General features: G+C 39.3%; 1 protein-coding gene across 8 annotated transcripts in view; it reads right to left on the bottom strand.

Moving 5' to 3' along the window:
* The window catches only part of LOC115224688 (calmodulin-binding transcription activator 2-like), a 761,011-nt gene that overhangs the window by 139,452 nt on the left and 601,559 nt on the right, over nucleotides 1–20,000 (bottom strand). For all 8 annotated transcript variants that reach the window (XM_036513528.1, XM_036513532.1, XM_036513529.1 and 5 more), the window contains one exon: nucleotides 13,034–13,101. In XM_036513528.1, coding sequence (XP_036369421.1) covers nucleotides 13,034–13,101 — 68 coding nt within the window. The remainder of the gene's footprint in view (nucleotides 1–13,033; nucleotides 13,102–20,000) is intronic.

Raw genomic sequence — 20,000 nt, 5'->3', positions numbered from 1 at the left:
CATCAGGCGTGACCGAGCAAACCTTTGCTGAAAGGCACTCCTTGTATGACCATCCCATCTTTGCTGATAATTAATATTAAACTACAGTAATTAATGCCTAAGGTGGTGAGCTGGCAGAATTGTTAGCATGTCAGGCAAAAAAACGTAGTAGCTTTTCATTCATCTTTATGTTCTGAGTTCAAATTCCACCAAGGTCAACTTTGCATTTCATCCTTTCAGGCTTCATCATCATCATCATCATCATTTAGCATCCGTTTTCCATGCTAGCATGGGTTGGACGGTTTTAACTGGGGGTCTGTGAAGCCGGAAGGCTTCATCAGGCCCAGTCAGATTTGGAAGTGTTTCTACAGCTGGATGCCCTTCCTAACACCAACCACTCCGTGAGTATAGTGGGTGCTTTTTATGTGCCACCTGCACAGGTGCCAGACAGAGCTGGCAAACGGCCATGAATGGATGGTGTTTTTACGTGCTTGATAAAATAATGTACCAGCTGTGTACTGGGGTTGATGCAGTTGACTTACACCCCTCCCTACAATGAAATTGCTCACCTTGTGCTGAAGTTTGAAACCAATAAATTAATAAATGGTAACGAGGCGTCTGAGAGATATTTTTTCACACTTAGAGATGCCGAAGCATGGAACAAACTCCCTGCATCAGTTGTTAGTTGCCGAGACATTGCATCCTTTAAAACCTCCAATGCTTCCTGAAATTCGCTGACACTACACCTGATATCCCACCCCCTCCATACGCATGCACACATGTCTATCATGACTCGCACACTGTTCACTGTGTCTGACATAATTCTATTTACTATACATGCACCTTTGATGCGTTGTAGTGCACCTGAGCACTATACTCTATAATTTCAGTATTATTATTATTGTTATTATTATATTTGGCTGCTGTTACTAGCAAGTCAATTAACCATGTAAATCCAACCCATGCCAGCAGGGAATTTGAGCATTAAATGATGATGATGATGATGATGATGATAATGATGAAGAGGAGGAGGAGGAGGAGGAAGACACTTCTTTGTTGGCCCCAGTCAAGGCCCCCAGTGCAATGATGACCTCATGTGTTCTAAAGTGTCTGAAACCTCACTCAGAAGCAGTGAGAACTTGAACAGAACTTTCGCTCAGCTGATTCTGAGTCACAACCTGTTTGGTTTAAACACGTTTAAGTACTTGAGATACTCAGCAATGGAGTAAGGTATAGATTTACAATATCACACCTAAGCTTATTATTTGCAACACGAAATCACACTCTCACTGGCCAGTATACCTAATCCATACATTGGTTAGATCTCTTGAAACACTCGTGAGAGTTTTAACTGAAGGGACTTGGAAATAAAACAAAATCAAAAAAATAATAAATCAACCACTTGCACTATTACATGTCTGTGTTCTTAAATGTCAGCTTAAGTCTTGATGGGAACTAAACAGGGAAGAGAAAGCTTAAGTTGTTTGTTGTAAACATAAACCTGGCACAAAGAAGTAATGCCTGGGGTTAGGAACAAGCATCTGCACAGCGTTTCTGATTGGCACATTAATCTCTTTGATTTACAAGGTGTTCATATGGGAGGGGAATTCGGGTGGTGGTGGTGGTGGTGGTGTTTAGGGCAGAGAATATGACAAAACTATGACACGTTCACTCAAGTGGAATTCTGGTAATAATATTCCAAGAAATCAGTGTTCAATGGCAGAATCATTTGGGAAGCAGACAAAATGTATTGTTGTATTTAATTAGGTCATTTTATGGGTTCAAATCCTGCTAAGATTGCCTTTCTCTTTCGTCCTTCCAGAGTTGATAAAATAAAGTCCAAATTAAGTATTGAGAATCCTTAAATTGATTAAACTCTACCCCTGCACCCTGATTACTACAAAAAATTAAATAAAAATGTAAGAAATTATAATCTCAACTGCTAAGTTATAGGGATGTAAACACACTAACACCAGTTGTCAGTTGGTGGTGGATGACAGACACAGATGAATAGACACACACACATATATATGATGGGCTTCTTTCAGTTTCCATCTACCAAATCCACTCACAAGTCTTTGGTCAGTTTAAGGCTATAGTAGAAGACACTTGCCCAAGGTGCCACGCAATGAGTTTGAACCCAGAACCATGTGGTTGAGAAGTAAACTTCTTACTACACAACCATGCCTGCCCTATCTGCAAAATGTTTATAAGAGATGTTAGTTCCAGTCCCATGACGGCCATCAACATTTTCTCACCAAGGGATTTTTCTTAACCCAATGTTTATAAGTTATTATTTATAGCTTTATATGCTTTAAGATTCCCTGTTCCAAAACGAAAAAAAAAAGCAAACCAAATAATTCCCCATTCTCTTGAAATTCATAAATTTCTCTGATGTTAACAACAACACAAAGGTTTAAGGTTCTATCACCAAATTTTAGTATCCATTTATTGGGAGCCTCAGACCCAGAGCTACCATTATCAGGCCTAATATTTCTTCTGATGTTTTCCAAACCAGATGTGGTATTCCTCACAAAGACGAAGAACTGGCAGAATCTTAAACATGCTTTACAAAACGCTTGGCAGGATCTCATCCATCTTCACATTCTGAGTTCAAAATCAGTCTCCTTTACTATGCAGCTGAGTTACAGGGATGTAAACAAACAGGCACCGGTTGTCAAGCAGGAGTGAGGAACTGACAGAACACAAACCACTGTAACACAACAGTTTCCTTCTGCCAAATTCACTCACTTAGCATTGGTTGTCCTGGGACTATAGAAGACACTTGCCCAAGGTGTCACACATGGGACTGAACCTGAAACCATGTGGGACCATACAACTAGTGAGGGAAAGAAGGACAGGGCCCATGACCCTTTTTAGCTGGGCCCCTGGAATTGATGGAAGGAAGAAAGTAAGTTATCTGCAGATCAGAAAATGGACACAAAAGTTTGTAACAAAGAGGTCTCCGTTAAATCCAGTGAAGGGTGAGAAACTGAACAAGGGCTTGTCTACCATACTAAAGCAAGAACAGCCCCTTGGTTAGGGTTCCACATAGATTTCCATCAACCGTGTTCCTATAACAAAACTGTAGTCAATCCAAGGCTCTGACAATAGACACTGGCCCAGGATGCCACACCATGAGATCAAACACAAAACTATCGAACTGTGAAGAGAATAATTCTTTGCACAGCCATGCTTGTGGTTCTCTGCAAAGCAGTTCAAATTCGTTTAAAAGTCACCAGAGATACAAAACTTTTATATTTTAATAAAAACTGCAATAGAATATTTAAAGTGCCATACAGATTCTGGACATACGCTCATGTACATAACAAAGGACTTATTTTTGTTTGATAACCTTTAGAAGTCAGTTTCCATAGGATAAAGTACTGACAGCTGAAAGACACAGAAACCAAACAACTTATGAATAATGTTTCTAAGTGACCCTTCTTTACTGAAGATGCAACCTCACTTTCGCTAAATAAAGGTCCTTGTGAATAGGGGGGCGGGTGGGGGTAGGTTAGAGAAACCAGACCACTGTAACTGTTCTTCTAGAATTTCATACAGTCGGGATTTTTATAAGATGGACTCCATTTCACGTCTAAAGTCAACAAAGATATCTTGGCTTCTTTCATAGAACAGATAACTTTGAACCTCTAAATGTCACGTGTGTGTGTGTGTGTGTGTGTGTGTGTGTGAGAAGATCAATATCACTTACATCTTTGACCCTCATCTTTGATATCACTATTGATTCTGTCTCTCTAAGATCTCATCATATCATGGTATGTGATATATGCTTGGTAAAATCAATATTTCCACAGAAGATTCACAAAAAAAGTAGACTCACCTTATACTAACCACCTAACATAAGTATTTGGAAAAAAAAAAGACACACACACACACACACACACACACACAGGTGCACACACAGCAAAACACTAAAGATTTCCTTTTTTGTAATGTTGACAATCCACCTCCAATGATCTTCATTGATGGTTTACATTGAAAACACAAATAGGCTGACCTTAGGGCAGTAACAAGCTACAATTATGAAAAGACCAGACGGAGGTGCATTCAGGTGAATGTATATCTATATCTATATCTATATCTATATATATATATATATATATATATAGATAGATATATATATATATATCAATGTTTATAAGTTCAAAAGTGTGTGTGCATGTGTATGTATATGTATATGAGTGTGTATGTATCTATATCTATCTATCTGACTATATATATATATACCCACACACACATATATAGATGGAAACTGAAAGACACTCACCCCTGTGTGTGTCTCTCTCTCTCTCTCTCTCTCTCTATCTATCTATCTGTCTATCTATCTATCTATCTATCTATCTATCTATCTATATATATATCTATATATATATATAGTACAAAATAAGATAGGGGTTATGGGTGTAACCCACTATGGGATAGTATTTATCCAAATATAATGTTGGTAAAGTTGATGAACAAACTAAATTTGTTTCTCCATTTTCTTATTCGTATTATATATATATATATATATATATTTATGCATGTATGTATGCATATATTTATATATACAGGGTGTGGTGAACAAACTGTCGTCTAAATTACGCAAAAATGAGAATTACACTGACATCTCATTTTAACATATATTTACCAAAATTACATAAATATATCTTGAAATACTAAAGAGTAAATTTATTTAATAAAATTGCCATTAGCTTCAGCCACGGCTTCCAAATGACTTCAGAATCTCCTGCAACCCTTCTGGACAGTCTCATCATCATCATCATCATCATCATTTAGCGTCCGTTTTCCATGCTAGCATGGGTTGGACGGTTCTACTGGGGTCTGTGAAGCCAGAAGGCTTCATCAGGCCCAGTCAAATCTGGCAGTGTTCTACGGCTGGATGCCCTTCCTAACGCCAACCACTCCGTGAGTGTAGTGGGTGCTTTTTACGTGCACCCACTGGGCCAGACAGAGCTGGCAAACGGCCACGAACGGATGTGCTTTTATGTGCCACCGGCACGAGGGCCAGGCGAGGCTGGCAACGGACACGAAACGGGGCGGTGCTGGAACGGTCGCGAAACGGAAAGTTCTCTTAATGCCACCGGCACTGGTAAAAATCTGCAATTTCATTGATCGATTTCATTGATCGATTTCGATCTGATCTCACTTGCCTCAATGGGTCTTCACAAGCAGAGTTCGACATGCCACCGGCACTGGTAGCACATCCGCAATTTCCATGATCGATTTCGATTCTGATCCTCACTTGCCTCAACACGTCTTCACAAGTAGAGTTTTGTCCCAAGAAGGGAAGGTCCTTGCTTAAATTCGTGAATGCTGCCATAATCCTTGCCTTCAGTTCATCTCTGGTATTACAAGGAGTTTTGTTGGTCTCTCACTCAACTGCACCCTACCCATAAATAATCAAGGTTGTTGCAGTCTGGGGAGTTAGGTGCCCAGATGTTAGGGGTGATGTGGTTGCAGAAATTGTCTGACAGCCATCACTGGGTTCTCCTCCTTGTGTGGCATGGCACAGAGTCCTGTTGCCAGACATAGGGTCTTCCAGCAGCCACCCTCTTGACCCAGAGCAGCACCACCTCCTCCTGGCACTTGATGTAGGCCTCCGTGTTGAGTCTGAGGCTGTGTGGGAAGATGAATGGAGGCATAACGTCACCATCACTATTGATCACTCCAAACACCATGATGTTGACTGGATGTTTGATTTTTATCACTCTCAGTACATGTCCTCAGACTGCACTGTCTTCAGATTGACACCCAAACACTCTGAAATGTTCATATTGGAGCTTCTGGCATGAATGCCAAGCAGTACAGCATGTCGTTTCCAAATTTCTGGCAGAGTGAATTGTGTCATGGTGCTGTTTTGCCCACAGACAGTGCCCACCTGACCCTACTATACTGTGTAGTTGACAATATAAAAACAATGTGCATGCACAAGATTAAAAATATAAAATGGCAACAATTTACCTATCGCACTCTGTGTGTGTGTGTGTGTGTGTGTGTGTGTGCTTGACCAGTGTTGGTCTGTATCAGTACCGGGGGGAGTGTCAATTCATTCAACTAAACTACCTACCTACCTACCTACCTATCTATCTATCTATCTACCTATCTGTCCAACCATCCGTCCATCCATCCATGCATGCATACATCAAAGCGCACACACACACACATACTGAAAGCTGAAAGCAGAGTCAGGTGCTGGACATGATTGGAGAAATTGTTGTTTCAATGATGGCTTCTTAAATAATTTTGATGACTGCAAGCAATAATATTAAAGTTCGCCAACAGAACTGACCTTACAGCAACAGGGGGAGAAGAAAGAATTGGAAGTGGAGGGTGGGAAAAAAAGAAGCAAAAACCGATGCGAATCTGTTGTGTAGCCTTTCCGTCTCCATTTCATTAAGAAATAAACTCAAAACAAGACACTTGTCTCTGATTGCTAAGTGAATTGAAGTTATTCTTTCATGACGCATATCACCTTTCCACATAGAATTGACAATAATCAGAAAAGTAATTCCATTTCTTCAATATAATTGGTCTGTAATTATTGAGTTTGTTGCGCTGCCAATTCAGAGATGATATTGGTCTCTTTTCTCTTGGTTTTTTTCTTTTTATTTTGTTTGTATTTTTATTGTTGTTGTTGTTGGTTTTCTCAGAGATGATCAGTTTGCATTTTTTCTTTCTTCTTTTCCTCCCCTCATTATACCGTATTGATTTAAAGAGACATTTTTCAATTAATTGCATACCAATTAATTACAACTTAATTTTAATGCCATCTGTTTTCATATCATTAACAGATGATAATTAATGCAAAATGAGCTGGGAAGATATTAAAAACTTAACACAAGTCACTAATAAAGTTGCCAGCCACGACGACCATTCACTAATTGTAAACAACACACACACAAGACGAAATAAAAAAAATAGTAAGAATAAGTAAACAAATGCAGAAATGAATTCAGGTGATATGAGACGACTTGTGGGACGCAGTAGCTAAGTGCTTCAGGTAGGAAGATCTTTTAATTAAAGGTTTCTGTTCATCTGTCAGAATGACGATGACCATCAAGTCCTCCTGGGGTGGGGGGGAGAAGAACGACTGAAGAGTCGTGGAGTGATGTTGTTTAAAGTGAATAAGAGTTGTACCTTGTCAGCTTCCCCCTTTTACCTGTAACCATCTTGAATCCAGTGCCAAGACCAGGTGAGGATAATTAGGAGATGGAGAGAGATGGAGACAGATGACCATGATTATGTCATTTGCCTCATCCAGCTCCCTACACTCCCCAGTCTTTTGTTGCAACTCCCTTCCTCTCCACTGATTCAGGAAGCTTTCTTCTGTGCTCCCTGCCACATCCAGCCTTCACATGCAGAGGTAAGAAGCAAGCCTGAACTCACCAAGAGCTACACACCCATTGTCTACCCTCATCTTCCACTCAAACGGGTTTACTGGTATGTGGTTGTTATTGCATGCAAACAGCTACCTGGAGCCACAGATGAGAGTTGGGTACCAGGTGGAGATCAACGCAGATGAACTACCCTGAAAAGTTTGACATGTTCCCCTATCAAAGGTGATACCCCACCCTAACACTTGATCTTAATCTGTTAATCATTGGTGTGATTGAAAGATTAAGACTGAGTGATTAAAGTATTGAAAACTCTTTTGATTGAAGGACGAAGACCATGTAAACAAGTTACATATGTAAACCTTGAACATAATTCCCTACACCAGGGAGTCACTTTTGATTTGTGTCCCACTTATTCATGGTCAACATGTGTCCCATAGCTTACATATGATGAAAATATATCCCTGCATTATCCCTGTTGTCTCACTATTTCTGTCACTGGCAAATGCTCATGTAAGCAAGCATGGCTGTGCTTTTGCGAAGTTCACATCTTAATCACAGTCACATCATGACTAGTGAAAGTGAAACCGGTTGACAACCACAATACTCTTACATTTAAAATATATTAAAACTAGGTAAACTGTGTGCATTTTCTTTTTTTATTATATATATATTTTTTGCATTACAACTCACCAAGTGCAGATTATCGAAATTATCTTCCTCCCTTTTTTTTACTCTCTCTCTCTCTCTCTCTCTCTCTCTATATATATATATATATATATATATATATGTATGTATGTATGTATATCATTATCATCATCATTTAACGTCCATTGTCCATGCTGGCATGGGTTGGATGGTTTGACTGGGGTGGTATGCTGGAAGGCTGTGCAAGGCTCCAGTCCGATTTGGCCTGGTTTTCTATGGCTGGATGCCCTTCCTAACACCAACCACTCAGAGTGTGATGGGTGCTTTTATGTGCCACCAGCACGGGTGCCAATTTGTGTGACACTGATATCTGCCACGACTGTGATTTAGCTTGGCTTCACAGATCTTCTTCTCAAGCGTGACATAATGCCAAAGGTCTTGGTCATTGTCTCTGCAAGGCCCAACACTTGTAAAAAACTCAGCCACCTTGAGGCCCAATACTCAAAAGGAACTCAGCCACTTTGCCTCCACATATATATATATATATATATATATATTATATATATATATATATATATATATACATATATACATATATATCCTTTATGTTTCTCTTTTGTCTCAGTCAGTGGACCGCAGCCATGCCAGCACACCACCTTAAAGTGTCCAGTCGAACAAACTGAGTCATATCTCATTGAAAAAGAAGAAAAAATTATTTCATTTCAGAATTTCAAAGGTTTACATGTAAAGAGCAGAACTTTTACCAACTTGCAAACAGTGTGCCAAATACCTATTCCTCGAATAGCAAGGCTTGGTACGGATAATACTGGAAACACTGAGAGATTGGTGAAAACTATTGGATTTCAATGCCATATTTATTAGTTTTCTTATCTCCATTTGTAGAAAATGATTTCCTTTGAAATGTTTTAACCTTTTTGTTTTTCTTTATTATTGTACGTTTTTTTTTTACTCCCCCTTGGCTACTTTGTACAGTTTCACTACAATTTTATATCTACATTCAAATACTTTCAATAAACATGTTTTGTTTACATAGACTGGCAGGCATTTCCACATCCTTTTACAATCCTTTTCTGTATTCACATATTTACATATTTTCCACCCATGCCACCCACCGCCTCCTCAGTCTCTCCTCCCTATTGTCAAAGAGCTGCTGCTGTTGTTTTCGTTTTGTTAACAAACCATTGAGATCTAATCAATGATCGTTTTTACCTTCATCCACTTCACATAATGATACACAGCTCTGCTGCCGATATTGAGTGGTGTCTATACTCTTACTCATTCACTTTTATGGGGGTGACTCAGGCTGCCTCACTTGGACTTTCCTAGACACAGAATCATGTTTAATTGATCAAATGTCCCTCATGAGTCATTTGATTAATCAGATTTGTCTTTCCTTGCCAAAGAGTCTCCAAATGAGCACCAGCTGAGTCTGAGTCACCAACTGCTCAGCTACAAATATAAATATTGCGCAAAGTACTGAGTATTGGTTGTTTCACTTCTACACATGCACACACACACACACAAAACTGGTGCTCCATTGGCTATAGCGATGAGGGTTCAAGTTGATCCAATCAACGGAACAGCCTACTCGTGAAATTAACGTACAAGTGGCTGAGCACTCCACAGATATACATACCTTTAACATAGTTCTCAGGGAGATTCAGTGTGACACAGGATGTGACAAGGCTAGCCCCTTTCAATTACTGGTACAACTCGTTCTTGCCAGCTGAGTGGAATGGAGCAACATGAAATAAAGGGTCTTGTTCAAGGACACAACATGTTGCCAAGAATCGAACTGACAACCTTATGATCATGAACCAAACGCCCCTAACCACTAAGCCATGCACCTTCCAGACACATAACACAAACACACACACACACACACACACACGCACGCACGCAGACACATACAAAAGCACCTTTTTGAATTTCTATTAAAACTCTCTCTGGTTTTCAATAATGATATTTCTCTCAAGTTGGAAAAGAACCAACGGAACTTTTTGAAACGACACACAGACACAGCGATGTTATGATAGTCAGCCAAGCATAACATATGACAAATAGCATGAAAAGCAATCACCCCCCCCCCCCCCGGCAACCCTCCCCTTTCTCCGCCATCAGCCAAATCTCTGCTTCCTTCTGAATGTTCGTTAATATTTCATTCTGATGGCTAGTTACACAACACTGACATCACAATTAACTCTCAAACATTAGGAAAATCAAGAAAGACATTTCCAGTCGTGTGATGTGCGAGTCAGAAGATTTCAAAATAAATTGGGGATAATGCCAAGCGTAGCCGGCCGGCATAATTATTATTATCGATGTGATTTATATAATGTGAAATATTCAGTCAAAATGTCAGATGAACCAATGACTTTTGAACAATGCAACTGACTTTTTGTGGCCATCAACAAAATTAATGTCTTAGAAAACTAAAAACTGTTACAGTTGCACAAAACCTCTGGGAGTAAGGCTGTTGTTGCTTAACCCCTTCTCTTAACACTGACAGGGCTGATCTATGATCAAAACTATCTCAGCTGTGACAATGCTGTCTTTCTCCAAGGCATAGTGTACCAAGTATCACATTACTCAATGTGTCCTTCTTTTAGAAGACAAGAACTATGATTTGATGGAAATTTGGCTGTTATTATTAGCAGTTCAGTTGGGTGTAGAGAGGACCCCTTGTTCATTCAAAGGAGCAGAATTTGATTCAAGTTTGTCTCAAATCTCACAACCTCTGTAACTCAAGTCAATGATGGATCCTTGCTACAGTTATTTAACCTGATAGAAATAGCAGCAAAATCTACCTCTAATTACACCACACAAGTTTTAAAAAAGAGACTGAAAACACATGGGGTGGTCATGGCTGGAATATTTTCAAGCTAAAGACTACTTGATTAGCAATATCCTGGAACTTGTACATCTACGGACATAACATCCCTTCACAAACATTTAGACTCACTGTCAACACCTCTAAATAATATCACAACATTATTTTTTAAATCCCTTTTCCCCATATTCTAAGGCAGAAACAAAATAGAAAAAAGGCATCAGTATGGGCACAGCCAGACTGTTTAAATTCTGAGTTGAGGGCCGAATATCTCCAGTGAATCTTGCAAAATCAAAGCTTTCAATCATACACCAAATCACCAAGCCCTACTCGTCTGTTTTACCTAAACCCCACCACCAGAACTTTCAATCATACACCAAACCCCACTTGCCTGCTCCAAGCGAATCCACCACCAAGAACCTTTAATCATAAATATGAAGTTCTTCTTTAGGTGCCATGTCCAGAATGTAGGACATAAGCTCTCATGTCCAACCACAATTCTCTGTTCTTTGTCTCCTCTGTAACAGCTCCACTTCCTCATGTTTAATGCTTCGTCCCTTCCAACCAATTCCTCAAGTTTGACATCCATATCATCCTTCTCCTTCCTCTGCTTCTTTTCCCTTCAGTCTTTGTGGTCATTGCTAAACTCCCCAGGCCCTCATTCCTCATCACATGACAAAGGGATCTCAGTTGCTTGGCCCTTATCTCACAAAGCAGTTCCCTATTTACCACAGTGTGGATCCTCACTCCTTCATTAGACCCTTTGTCTGATCATGCTAACCTCAGTATTCCCCTTAAGAACCACATTTCACAGCTCTCCAAGCACCTTCTCATTTCTCATGTCATAAGGCCATGACCCACTTCCATACATTAACACAGGGTAGACATAGCCATCCAATATAGATATTTTGGTCTTGATGCTCAGAGAATGATTTCTAAAGATGTTATATGATTTGGGGGATGCAGATTTTGCCAGCACTACTCATCTTTTGATCTCCTTCACACATTTTGCATCTGGGATCAAAGTTCCAAAGTTCCATGGTAGTTGAAGGATGATTTGAGTGTTTACTTTCAGTATGCACTTTGGAAGAGGTTTGTAATATCCCTTGCACTAAGGACCTTTTGGTGGTTTTTGGAACCACCTCCCTCCCACAGACCTGTTCCAGCAGGATTAGGTTGAGTCCCTCGATAATAATAAGATCCCAAGAACAAATTTTTCCTAGAACCAGGTCTATGTACCAGTTGGGAGCTTAACTGCTTCTGTTTGTCAGCATCTGGAGTTGGAGAAAGGGACCAAGGTGCCATTAGGCCAAGAAAATCCTTACCATTCAAAACACTCAAAGCCTATGTTCTTGGACCTAATCCCCAGTAAAACAATATAAACTCCATGGAAATTAGGGATGGCAAATACATTGACAACTGGTGATACAAGGACTTGAAATAACGGAATGAATGTCATGCTTGTGAAGAAGAAGAAGAAGAGAAGAAGAAGAAGAAGAAAAGAAGAAGAAGAAGACATGGCTTCATTACAGCCTTCATAACAGATAATCCACTGATTAATCTCTGAGGTTAGTCTTGCCTGAAATGGCTCTCCCAATTAAAGCCAGAATATATCCTAACCAAACATACATGACATGGTAGGCTGAACAAGAAATTATGGTTCAGCGACGATGTTTCAGCCTTTATTTGGTCACTCAACCTGAAGCCAAATCTCCCTTGTACTAATATCCTACAATCTTAAAAGCAAAGCACACACGATAATGTAGTCTGTGGTAAACTAAGCCAGAACAAAAAGACAGAAATACTTTTCATCAATAGGTCTGCACACTAACAGAATTGACCTGGGGCTGAATAACAAAAACAACAATACAACACTAACAGAATATTTTTTTTTTAAAGAAGAGTTAAAGGAAAGACCAGCTACGGATGAGAATTTTGGTGATTTAACGTTTAGGGTTCACATCTGGCCAACAACAACAGAATCTTTTCAATCTAAAGGGATGAATAAAATAAAGTGATATAAAGTTATATTTCCTTTTAGTTTAATTTTACTTGTTTCAGTCATTGGACTGTGGCCATGCTGCAGCACCACCTTATATATATATATATATATATACACACACACACATGTGTATATATATTTGTGTGTGTGTGTGTGCATGTATGATGAATAATAATGATAAGTGTTGCTTACCTGACTCGTAGCTCTCTTAGTTGCCATTCTTTGTGTTTATCAAAAGCAATCAAAATGGAAGCAATTTCCTGTAAAGAGACAAGTAAACAAAAGTCAGGAATGAATTCTCTCCCTCACACACAAACACAAACAAACACACACACATATATATGGAACTTCTGACAATTTTGTATAAAAGATTGGCAGAATCAGCCGAGAACATGTCACGGAATACAAAGCAATTTTTACTCAGCCTGGACATTGTGAATGTTTCTTTTATCTTTTTACTTGTTTCGATCATTAGACTGTGCCCATGCTGGGGCACCACTTTGGATTTTAGTCTAATGAATCGGCCCAAGCACTTATTTTTTTTTTTAAGCCAAATACTTATTCTATTGATCTCTTTTGCTGAATCACTAAGTCATGAGGATGTAAACACATCAACACCAGTTGTCAAGCAGCGGGGGGTGGGGACAAACCCCTCATGAGTGGGCGAACTGTGCAATTAATTTCGATGCATCCCACAGTTGCAGAAGCATCTCGTCAGGTGATGTAATAATGCACCTCGTTACATAAACGATGCTTCGTTCATTTGGATTCACTCGAGCATGTTGTTATTGGTCACAGCTGAAATACGTTGAGAAGAAATGGCTGGGAACAGGTTTGGTTGTGCAGCGAGAGATACAAACAGGAAGGGATTAAGAAAAATAAGGAACTACAAAGAATCAGGAGAATAAAGCAAATCATTAAGTGTGTCAGTCCCCATCACGCTGGGCGGATTGGCCAGGTTGCCAGGTGGCAAGCAGGCTCCTGCGCCATTAGAATCTATATATGGGGGCCCATCCCCTCAAATTTGGGAATTTTTTATTCACTCCAGGAAGAATGGATTGTTTAAGCCTGGCTGTGTTTGTAGACAGTTGGAAAGAATACTTTTAACAAAAAAGAAAAATGAAATTAAAGTATTGTAGTTGTGGGTGGGTCCCCTTAGTCTCCTGGCAACCAATATTTTTAGAACCTGTCCACCACTGTATGTGTGTGTATACACACACACACACACACACACACACACACACGCACACACACACAATGGGCTTCTTTCAGTTTCTGTCTACCAAATCCACTTCAGGCTTTGATCAGCCTGAAGTTATACATTAGAAGACACTTGCCCAAGGTGCCATGTGATGGGACTGAACCTGGAACCATGTGGTGAGGAAGCAAATTTCTTGCCACACAGCCACACTCACCCCTACATGTATATATGTCTTTTACTTGTTTCAGTCATTTGACTGCAGCCATGTTGGAGCACCACCTTTAGTCGAGCAACTCGACCCCGGGACTTATTCTTTGTAAGCCCAGTACTTATTCTATCGGTCTCTTTTGCCGAACCGCTAAGTGACGGGGACTTAAACACACCAGCATCGGTTGTCAAGCAATGCTAGGGGGACAAACACAGACACACAAACATACACGCACACATATATACATATATACGACAGACTTCTTTCAGTTTCCGTCTACCAAATCCACTCACAAGGCTTTGGTCGGCCCGAGGCGATAGTAGAAGACACTTGCCCAAGATGCCACGCAGTGGGACTGAACCCGGAACCATGTGGTTGGTAAGCAAGCTACTTACCACACAGCCACTCCTGCGCCTATATGTATGTATATTCATTAACACACACACACACGTCTCAGCCCCAAGTGGTTCGTGTTTTACCCCTATTCTATGAAATTATATATAATAATGATTTATAACGATTGTAGCCACCATTGTGACCTGTCATTGTGTTTGTGTCACCAAGCAAGTAGAACGACGAGATACAACAAGTACGGACTCTTTAACTCTTTCTATGGCCATAATAACCTGCTGTTTAAAACTAATGCTTTCGGTCACTTGGCCATATAACATTTATGATGGACATGGTACACAGCGAGTCTGAAGTGGAATGGTAAATGGTAATGGTAAATGGTAATGGTAGGTGGTGGTGGTGGGTCGGAGAGAAGGACTTAATTTTAATGCATTGAGTTTATTGACGAGTTTTTAAATTGATTGCATAATATTTTGCCGGCCTGAATGTATTGATAGATAAATATCCTTGCTACGTGTAACAATCCATGAAATCAACCATGAAGCCAATCTCAGACAGCGTTGGCTGCTTTTATTGGGAGGAGTTCAATACAATGGAGAGAACAATGTTTGAAATGAAGGCCTTATAATCAGCTAAACGAGTTTAGGAATTAATATTTGTTATTTAGATGAGATGGTTAGAAACATGTAGGAGGACGGAGGTTTGTAAGAGCCTACGTTGCTGACAATAAAAGGCGCCATTATAATGGAAAGAAGTAATGATTCTAAGTTGCAGAGAGAGAGAGAGAGAGAAAGAGAGAGAGAGAGAAAGAGAGAGAGAGAGAGAGAAATCAATGTGAGGAGATCGATTGATGAGATGCAGTTGAAAGTATTGTTGTGTTGCAGCAGTCAGAGAGAGAGAGAGAGAGAGAGAGAGAGAGAGAGAGAGAGAGAGAGAGAGAGAGAGAGAGAGAAGGAACATGCAAGCAACTATTGTTGAAATATAACAATAAACTTAAGTCTTTTATAGAAGAATTTTGCTACCATTTTACAGTCTAGACACAGAAGTAGATCAGCTATGAGAGTAGCTCAATACAGCAACTAACAGACAGACTAGAGTCTCAGATAACAACAACAACAGCAACAATAACAGTAGTAGTAGTAGTAGTAGTAGTAGTAGTAGTTGTTGTTGCTGATGTTTAAATAGAGCTTCTACTGACCAGCAAGTCATGAAGGCCATGGCCAGAGCTCCTTCTTCTAATCAACCCACCCCACCCCCCAATGCAAGTCACTGACTGCATTAGATGCAGCACAGCAATCCTCAGCTGCACAACAGACAGAGTGCTAGACTGCAGCGACAGGATAACAGGCTGTACAGCAGTGCAGATGGAGTAATACTCTGTTATACAGAATGGATTAAATCAATGACTCCCAATTGCAGTGCAGAGAGTATAACAGACTCTATTTACACAGAAGAGAGTAATGCATTGCAATACAGGCAAAAAGCACAGACAGAGTAAAGACTGTCAACTACCCTCTTGATTAATAATAGCTCTCAACTTAGGGGTCCTTAGGGGTCCGTATAAGATTTTTTGGTGAAAATTTGTTGTATTTGTACTATACACGAAATATCCTAACAATTTTCTTTATACGTGGAGGTGGCACGTAAAATGCACCAATCCGAATCGTGACCGATGCCAGCCTCGCCTGGCACCAGTGCAGGTGGCACGTAAAAAACACCCACTACACTCACGGAGTGGTTGGCGTTAGGAAGGGCATCCAGCTGTAGAAACATTGCCAGATAAGACCGGAGCCTGGTGCAGCCTTCTGGCTTCCCAGATCCCCGGTCGAACCGTCCAACCCATGCTAGCATGGAAAGCGGACACTAAACGATGATGATGATGATGATGATGATGAATTCCTTATAATACTGAAGTATAAAAATATAATAGGACTTTTTAAACATTGAATGGCTATGAGGGCCCACCAGAGCAAAATAGGAATCAAAGGGGTCCATAGATAAAAAAAAAAAAAGAAATGGTGGTTGAGAAACACTTCTGTAGATATTGTAGAATCTACAACCCTAACTCCAGCTTAGACAGAGTCTGTAGCAGAGCATGAAGCGGAGTTTAGTGATAGCAGCATATCACTAGTGATAATAAAAGACCGTCAGTGATAGCTGAGATACCACAACAGCCTCTGACTGGTTAATATATGATTATAAATGATTACAGGTGAAATAATTCAAGTGGCCACCACCATCTATCATTGAGAAATAGGAATTAAAATCTGTTGTAGATTATGGGAAAAAGTAATTCTTCATTTGTGTGATTTCTGGCATTTCCTGCAGACAAATTATTGGAGTGTAGCTTAATGTGGGATTCCTATCGAAAATGTAACATCTTTTTTTTTTTCTGTTTTCTACTTATTTTTATGGTGAAACATCAACTGACAGACACAATGATGTTTTCGACTTAATATGTTTTTTAAGCGAGACTCGGCTTCTAAAATCTGGTGAAGTAGGGGAAGACATAGACAAACTAAAGAACAACCGATATTGAAATTCATGTGGAACCCATTCAGACCACTGAGTTGTGTGGGAGGAAGTGGTTGATGTCTAGTCATTAACAGCAGTTAATGTTATCAAGCTGATAACATTAATGCCTTTTCTGCATTTTAAATTGTATCAAGATATGACTGAACACAGTTTTAACATCAAACCATCCATCCGGCCCCATGTGAGAAGCAACCTCACTGTTAATAAAGTTTACTTCGTTTCACTATTAGAAAAAGTTGTTCAACATTTTAGACAATATTTTGGTGGAAACACAAATAAGAATCAGTAATTAATGTTTTAATAATGAATAATTACGAGGTTACACAATAAGTAGAAGTGATAAGAAACTTTGCAGAGAGCCAAGGTCTTCAGAGAAGTAGCTCCATCCCTTAGGCAAGTGTTTCAGCCCTTAACTTCTTACATAGTAAGGGGGCCAGGCCACACCCAGGTCATGACTCTCGGGCACTCAACTGGTACTCATTTTTACCAGCCCCGCAAAGGATAAAATGCGAAGGTTGACCTCAACAGAATTTGAACTCAGAACACAAAAAACAAATGAAATGCTGCTAAGCATTTTATCCACCATTCTAACAGTTCTCTTAAAGATTCTTCTTCTTCTTATTATTATTATATCCCAAAGAGGCAGAGGTTAAGTTCTCTGCTCATAATTAACATAATCAAAAAACAAAACAAAAGCCATCTCGAAGAAGAGTGCAAAAAAGCTCAAACAAAACAATCCTGTGTTTGTTTTTTTTTGACAGATCAGATTTTCTGTTTTTTCTGTAATTCCTGACAATTCGTTTTCTAAGTTCTTTTATTTTTTTTCTTTCTAAAAACTATTCTTTTTACCAATATTTTTCTCTCCTCATATCTAACAACCATAGATTCAAACAAAACAATAATATTGGAATTTAATATCAACTCAAGTCTTTTTTTTCATATTTTTCTTTCAATATTTCTCAATGGATGTGGATGGTTTTTTGTTTTTGTTTCATTGAACAATCATTTAATATCAAAACACTAAGTTTATCCATTATATATTAGTCACAGATTGCCAAGAAATGAAATACTGAAGTCATACGGAAAAATCAAAAAAATCATAGCACTGAGAGGATGTGATTTTGGTATTTCAGGGATGCTGATCAAGCGATTTGATCTGAGACTGTGTGAAGAAACTAAAAGAATTACAGCATCAATGGCACATATCAGCCTTTCAAAATCACACAAGGACTTTTAACTTGTAATTCACGTAACAACCAAACTTCTGGCACATAACAAACCAAGCACCAGGCAATGACAACCAAAATAACTGACCTATAAAGTTGAGGATATTCTATTTATAACTTTGAAACCTACAGACATAAATAAATACTGACCAAAAGCCTTGCCTCAAACCAGTTGCAGTGGAGCTGCATCAGTGACCAGGTTGGTAGGAGTAAAAACACACACAAAGACACCCATATAACTTATATATATAAATATGTATATTATCAGCCACATATAATGTATACGCTTTGAGTATTTGCTGGTAAGCTGCTATTGGCATGGTGGAGAATACTCTCTGAAAGCACCAGTTGTGAAAACATTTTAGAGTCATGAACAGGCAAGGTAACTCAACCTCAATCTCATAATGGATTCCTTTCAGTTTCCATCTACCAAATCAGCTCACAAGGCTTTGGTCAGCCACTGGCTGTAGTAAAAGACCCTTGCTCAAGGTGCTACAAAGTGGGACTGAACCTGGAACAATATGGTTGTAAAGCGAACTTCTTACCACACAGCCACGCCTGTCCCTTACATTGTATGGAAGGAAAATATCCAAGAGATGCTAAATTGTTTCTGCAGGGTTTGGAACTGAAGATAAAAATGGCAAAACAAGACAAAGCTAATCTTGCAAACACAACATCAATAACGGTAAGCGCTGCTGCTGCCACTGCATTCATTTGGAAATCTGCTTATTTTTCAATAACTGGCTGAGGAGAAGCATATGGAAGTTATTTAAAATAACACACGAAATAATTCTCTATAAATATTGCCATAAATATGATGCTTATGGTTTTATCAGTGGAAGATTCTGAGAAACACGGCTATCCTTAAGGGATTCTTGGAGGATGGTGGAAGAGTACGGAGGATGGATGATGTAAATGATTAATGCCGTATCAATTGAAGATATGTGTTTTCTTTATTGAATTACGGAGTTTGATAATAGATGTTCCATCTTTAGCAATAGTAGCACCATGGCAGCAGTAAAAGCGAATTAATGGTGAAGGAATAAAACACTAGCCAGACTTAATGAGAGATATTCTTGACGAACACCGACAATTCCAAGAAGAAGAAGAAGAAGAAGAAGAAGAAGAAACATGGAGGAAAATCTGTGGAGGAGACGTTGATAATAACCACCAATCGCTGGCAAGGTGTCTTTTGGGTAATACATTTCTGTGAAAAAAAAAGAAGTGGGATGATACCATCACCATCATCATTACCATCATCATCGACATCATCACCACCAGCTCCATAATCATCATCATCATCACTGCCATCATAATCATTACCATCATCACCATCTTTATCATCAACATTACCACCACCATCACTACCAGTCATCACCACCACCACCTTCACCGCCAGCAGCATGACATTTGGTAAAAACCAAAAAACTTCCACATTATCAGCTGCCAAAGAATCGATAGATGTAACTCTCTGTGCCATCCTTTAATATCTATTTTTTCCGATGTTTGCATAAATTCAGAGAGAAGACGTAGAAAAAGAAAACAATCTTTTGAACAAATTCTGTGTTTTGTGAAAGCAAAACAAAAAGAAAGAGGAGGATCATTAGGTTTATTAAGAACAGTGGTAGTTAAGGGTCT

This window comes from Octopus sinensis, linkage group LG26 (assembly GCF_006345805.1).
Source record: "Octopus sinensis linkage group LG26, ASM634580v1, whole genome shotgun sequence".
NCBI lineage: Eukaryota > Metazoa > Mollusca > Cephalopoda > Octopoda > Octopodidae > Octopus > Octopus sinensis.
The sequence above is the reverse complement of the archived record's forward strand: the minus strand, read 5'-3'. Positions and strand labels throughout refer to the sequence as shown.